General features: G+C 37.8%; 1 protein-coding gene across 1 annotated transcript in view; it reads right to left on the bottom strand.

The window, feature by feature from the left end:
• The window catches only part of SEMA3C (sema domain, immunoglobulin domain (Ig), short basic domain, secreted, (semaphorin) 3C), a gene marked incomplete at its 5' end in the record, with an annotated part of 49,374 nt that overhangs the window by 37,088 nt on the left and 5,611 nt on the right, over positions 1-6,675 (bottom strand). The window contains 2 exons of the mRNA XM_010016453.1: positions 1,841-1,931; positions 5,640-5,759. Of these exons, the coding sequence (XP_010014755.1) occupies positions 1,841-1,931; positions 5,640-5,759 (211 nt within the window). The remainder of the gene's footprint in view (positions 1-1,840; positions 1,932-5,639; positions 5,760-6,675) is intronic.

The following is a 6,675-nucleotide window of genomic DNA, read 5'->3' as shown; positions in this document are numbered from 1 at the left end:
AAAAGAACGCTTAAAGAAGAGTCCAGTATATGGGCTCGGTCCTCTCATCATAACTCAAGCTGTGACTTACAAAATCTTCCCTTTTCTGGCATGGATATTGAGGCTAAATTCATTCGAGCTTAAAGTTTTTGAAGTGACTGGACTTTGTAGTAATAAGGAGAAAGTATAAAACCCAATCTGTGTGATTCTTTTGAAAAGGAATGTGACCTTTGTGGAATAATTTAAACTTTGTAGATGAAATTATGTCATGAAAGGTAAGTCAAACACTAGGGAAGGTCTTTTCAGTCACATAACTGAGACATCAAGGAAGATAACATAAAGTTCACTAAGATGAACAAAGCTTCCATAGATCCATTGTAGAAAAAAATCAGCTTACTGTATACACAGCAATTCAGAAACAATGTACCTTTATGGTGTTTTATAAAATCTAGAAGGAACAAGGAAAGGAAACTTTATTTTTTAGTGCCAGTTGATTCACTTAGTAATACCAGAACAGCAATGAGTAGCAGTGGATTAATCCATCGCTGACTTTGAATAAGCATGTTCTTTATGCAGTGAGTATCTGTAAACACTCACCATAGATCACTGATGAGATAGAGACAGTAAGTGCAGCCAAGGTTCAGAGAGGTACCTAGGGAGTATTTACCTGTCTTCTAAAGATGCTTTGGTTCATACCTCTGAATGAAATTACTTGTCCTTTATACTAAATATATTTGCAATAAGGAATTAAGAAAAAAAAAAGTAATTTGTATTTCAAACAGACAGTATAGGACAGGCTATGTGACACTTCCCTTAAGCTCCGTAAGACTCAAACTTTAAAGCAAGTATGTGGCACAATATGTAGTTGCCATCAGTTTCAGTGGAAGCTGAATGGCAGAAACACCACACATTGTTCCCTTGTAAACTTGTACCTGTGTACTAAGCTTTATTTGCTAAGAAAGCCTGAAAAATGTCTTCAACTGCTGTTCCCTTCATAGCCGAAAATATAGCAAGGATTAGGCACATGTTGAAAAATCAAGGCTTTGGCACTAGAAGTCTGTGAACATGCTGCAAATGTGAAAGGTTGGGTTACACTAAGTATATATAACACATCTTGTGGTTAGAAAACAAACAAAGAAATTGTGTTTTACTAATGACTTTGGTTGCACAGAGCATATGCACCCTCTAAGTCTTCAGTTAGGTGTGCAACAGACACTGCAGTAACTCCTTGTGACGGGTATATCTCACAGTCACTGACCCCAGTCACCACCAATTGACAAGAGTATTTGAGGTGTGTCACTTGTATCACTTTCTGGACTTTTAATGGAAGAAATCTGCAAAATTGTTTGGGTTTAAAGCCAATTGAAGAATGAAGAGCCTTGCAATAGCTGGTGGGCTCTACAGCAGAGATGACAACAAAAATGAAATTCAAAGTAACTAAAGTCTTCAGGCTTTCTTTCCCTGGCTACTCTGAGATTTTACAAATAATTAAATGAGACACAAGAGCTGCCTAGGATGAACAAGGTCAGAAACTGTTCAAACATAAAATGCTAGACAGGATAATGTATAGTTGAAACAGATCCTGGGAAAAAATGTGTAAGCTGGAAAAGGGACAACCTTTTGTTTTCTGTTTCTCCCCCTTCCAACAACTTCTTCCTGCATTTCATTTGTATATCCACCTTTAGCTGCATGTAAACCTTGGAACAAGGATGGACCCAGTATTTGTGCCCATCAGCCAGGCATAAGTACTGCTCCTTGGGGGCTGAATGCTGTGTCCAGCTCATTTCACACATCCCGTTAATCCACACCACACATGATCATATGGGTTTAGACCTCAGCAACTTGGAGTATCTTTACTTACTGATCATAACAGACACCGTGTTCACGTTAGGGTTGAAAGAACAGCGTCCCTTTCCTGATTCACACTTGGAGTCAATCTTGAAGACTTGTTCCTGCAATGTAGATTTGTGTGTCACTTCTCATTTCAGAAACCATCACATGTGAAGTGATTTTTATGCTTGGCTGTTTCTAGCACTAACAACGTTCATCATTGCTGGGCACTTTTACTGTCCTATCATCAGTTTAGCTTTACTACTCAGAATTTCGTTATCTTTTTAAGACAACTTTTTCATTGCTACCCAGGTTTTTTTCCAAGACTTTTGTTATAAATTCAAGACATTGAAACAAAGAATCTTCCCCTCTAGCTCAGTTATGCTTTGGAGAGGTTGACTGATCTCCACACTAACATTTGTGGAGATTACTTCTGTGTTTTTGAAATTACTTATCAATTATTTGCTGAAAACATGGCGATACTTATCCTAGTCTAGGACATTTTAATAAAGTTACTAGAACAATAAAACATATTAAATAAAAATCTCTTCTGACAACTGTAATTTGGTGCTAGTATAAATAATTTGTTGTTTACTGAGCTATCAGACCTCCAAAAATCCCCTAAGTCATAGTTATTTTCTCCAATACCATCTCATATTACGTGTACAGTGCCAGATCCATCTAGTGATAGATGATTTATCAAGCCTGAAATAGCTTGGAATTTCTTTGCTGTTTAAGAATCTTGGTATGGGGATTTGTTTATATTTTATGTGATTTTTAAATAGGAAATCCATTTGGCAAAGTAGAAACAACCTGGACTACAGCTTGAAATAGAAACAGACTGAATACCTTTAGAAAACTTGCCCATCTCAGTGTATCCCTTCACTTCTTTGTTCCTAGCAATACTGAAGAGCAAGAAGTGACTTGGGTTCAAGTCTATTCCTTAAAAACTGTGGTCATTTATGGCAGAGACACTGATCCACAGTACACAGACTCACATACCACTGTATACCAAACAAACAACTTGTTCCTAGCCTCCTACAGCAAACTTCTCATCTTTAATGAAAGACCAAAAGACAATTGCAAAAAAAGGCTCAACCACCCAAACTTAAAACATTTCTGTTTCAACAGAAAAAGGTAGCTGACAAAAATTCCTAAGAAAGCCTTCGGTGATGTAGAGGGCAATGTATCAGTTATTCAAGTAAACGCATCAACTATTTATATTCCCTCTAACAATTAATGTAAATCTCAGGGAAACAGGGATGCCACCTAGATCTCTGAGCAGCCATTTGCAGACAGCAAGTTGGAGACTCTACCAACATAAAATACTCAGTTACAGCAGGAAGTTTTCATATTCATTATCCCCCATCTCTTTTCCCCCTCTTCTGTTTTGCCTAATTTAATCACAGAGATCTTATCTGTTGTTTCAGTCATAAGCTCTCCAAACGGTGTTAAAACATAATCATGAAGTTTCTAATGTGATTTTGGTTTCATTTTTGTTGTTGTTTTACTTCTAGATTAATGTGCAGCTTGATGTTAATCCATATTTACTATATTAAACCACTATTTACCAGTTCAAAATGCCCATTACTGCACTATTAAACTAGCTCCAGGATTACACTTGATTTTCATATATATTAAACTACTTTTTAGTCTATAATTAATTCACATAGTGATTACATTTCCTTCTGTTTGCATTTACTTCGACATTAGAATATATTTTGGTGACTAAGAACATAATTACCAAAGACCAAAGCATCAAGTGTGCCAAGCAAGAAAATTAATTAATTTTTAATCTCTGTTTCAATACCCCATCAATGAAACCACCTTTTCTGTGATATTATGTGGAATCCTGGAGACAAAAGAGCAAAACAGGCCCAGTTCTTATGATTGCTGGATATGATTCTGACTGCTTTGTAGCTTCTAGAGAAAACCAGATGTGATTTCTAAAATATCCATTTTGCATGTGCAGAAACAGCCCTCTGTGCATGGAAAACTGTACTAAATTAAAGGTGAAATGATAAAAGCAGAGAAAAAAAGAGTTCTCACTAGTCCCATAAGCACTACATAGTTCTTCATTCTGCCCTACCAATTAGTCATGCACTGATATATGCAATGAGTTCAGAAGGAAATGCGTGGTTTTAAACTGTTATGCTATTGTTGGCCTGTACAGTAATAGCTTTGAGCATGCGATGCCTACAGTCAAGTGTCTGACAGACTCCAGACGTCTGAAACAGCAGTTTATTTAATCAATTGATCATAGGCATGTAGCTATACAGACAGGCTAAGTGAAGCCAGTTCTGCTCTTCCAAGACATGTATCTTTATTTTTAACTTAAGAAATTTAACATCTTGCATCATCTGGAGATGGCGTTTCCTGCCCTCCCTCTCCCCGCTCCCAATCTTATTTACAAAACCCATAAAATCATGAGTTTCAGAGTTCTGTGGGGTACAGTACTACTGCTTAAGCTGATAAAGGAAAATTGCATTAAGTAGATACAAATGAGATCACTTCCCATGTTTTAAATACTTTGTCAAGCAATAGGATGATGCTGAGGAAAGATGCTGATCTCTGTTTCAAAATATATCCAAATAAATTAATGCAGACTGTTAACCAGAAGGATGGATTTGCTTATTCAGTTCTGTTTGTTTGTGCTTTTAAATCCAGGCCTATGAAACTCTACTTTTAGACTGTTCATTAGGACTGAAGGTACAGTGATTCAAAGGACACACTCTGTTAAGAAGGCTGATGCCAAGTAGGGATCTACCCAAAGTCACTTACCTGGAGAAACAATGATTTATCACCTCCCTAGCAACATCTGCAGTACTGTTGGGTCTTGGCCAGAATTCCCATCCCACTTCCACTGAAATCAGTGATGAATTTCCCAGTGTCTTGCCTAGGAGCCAGCCCAGCTTTTAAAGCTGCCCTTGCATGGCAGAACTCCAGGTAGCATGCTCCGATCTTCCTTCCCAACACGTCTGCTTCCGCATTGTAGAGGCAAATATACTGCAAACCCTTGTGCCTGCAGACATTAATCTGACCCAACAGCTACTGAGGTCCTGGGTCTCAGTTAAGTTCTTTTCTTTCTACTTCTGGTTGCTTAATTTATTACCTATTACATTTGCACATAAACAAACATTTCACTTTCAAATCAGGAAATTTGGACAATATACTTATGGAAACATCTGGTACTTTGTACATTGAAAATACAGAGTGAAACTGAACATAGGAAAAAAAACGGAGACCCATCTATAGAGAGTAAGATTTACGCCATGACAGGAAAACTTACTGACTCCATCCTGGCAGAATCTAATAGAGTAAAACTTGTGCAGTAAACGAAAGTTACTTGTACTGGGATTGCATCTAATAGGTATGAAGCTGAAGTCCAGCAAACCTTCACATACCTGAACAGTTAGCCCACTTAAGGACTTCTCCCAGGAATCAGTAACACGTGGAAGTTATTAAAAGTGGACTGCATATTTTACTTTTTATCTAAATGGCTATTTCTTTTCAAGCATTTCCTGGAAAAATTTCCAACAAATAGCGGGAATGAATTCACCAGACAATGTCAAATAAAAAGTAGTATCAAATGTAGCCCAGCATTTGGTATGACTGTGGAATTTTGGACAACCATCATATTTGAGGCATGGCTTTTGATCGTGGCTTTGCTTCTAGCTGCCAACAAGTCAGAAATCTCTGGATCTTTGTTCTTTTCCTATTTAACATGGGTGAAGGAGCCTGCGTGGACCACCGATTTCTGCATTTTGTGTTTTGCGTAACTCTAGTAAGATGCACCACAAAATGGTCGGATGAAATGCAAAAGGACTTACCTCGGACCTGCGCCCTCTGTTGACATAGACACACACGGGGCTGAAGGCGCCGCTGCCGCACACATAGAGGTGCGTGCGGTTGTATGACTGTATCACACGCACAAAATTTCCACAGCCATGCTGCAGAGAATACAGAAAAAAACAATTCACATTGGCAAGTGTTATTAGATGCTGGGAACTCTGGAAATAGACATGGTTTATAAATTTAATAGTATCATGAAAACAGCTACTGAGCACGGTGGTCTTTAGACTTGAACAGCTGTGGACTTCTGGTTTCTTTTCACACCATTTTGCCTAGTCTGGGAACTACTCATCGACAAGGCACTATAGAGGAGTTACAGAGTGCCTGTAACGTTCCCATTTCCACACAGCAACCTTATTTCCATCCACAGACTTCTCTGTATTTTGCATGGGAGGAAGCAGGGCCTTTGCAGGGAAAAAAAAAGTAACCTCATGAAGTTTCCTTAAGGACACCTCCAGAACAGTCTCTTTTGGCCCCTAATTTTCTCATCATAGCTGGAGACAATTAAAAAGCAAAGCAAGCCCAAATCTCAGATCCCAGTATTTTTACAAATAATTTCTTTCCAAAATTTTAAAACACTGAACACCACAAAGGAAGTTTAAAGTGAATTGTTCCTTAATACTGAAGATTAACAGCAACATCTTCAAATCAGTATGAAAACTAAAACTAAAACAGATTGTTAAGAGCCACACAGTTCCACACCATTGCATTTACAGTTTTCTCCTTTCAGCATACCCCTTTCTTCTCTTGCTCTTTCCTTTTTTGACTATGATCAACTGTTAATGCACGTTAGGTTGAAAATAAATTTATTTCTGAATGTTTTTTCTTACTGTGATCCCAGAGCTGCCTTCATATTCAATCATCCAAACCTTCACCATAGACATGGAGAATTGCATATGTTCTGTGAGCACAGGATTGGAAACTGTGTCATCAGTCATGCTCATGAAAATCAGTAGAGTTAATCCTTGTTTAGCAGACTGCACAGTTTATTTATATTTAAAAGCAGTCACATTT

Source organism: Nestor notabilis, unplaced genomic scaffold (assembly GCF_000696875.1).
Source record: "Nestor notabilis isolate BGI_N333 unplaced genomic scaffold, ASM69687v1 scaffold15486, whole genome shotgun sequence".
NCBI lineage: Eukaryota > Metazoa > Chordata > Aves > Psittaciformes > Psittacidae > Nestor > Nestor notabilis.
Note: the sequence above shows the minus strand (reverse complement) of the source record. Positions and strands in the feature narration are given on the sequence as shown.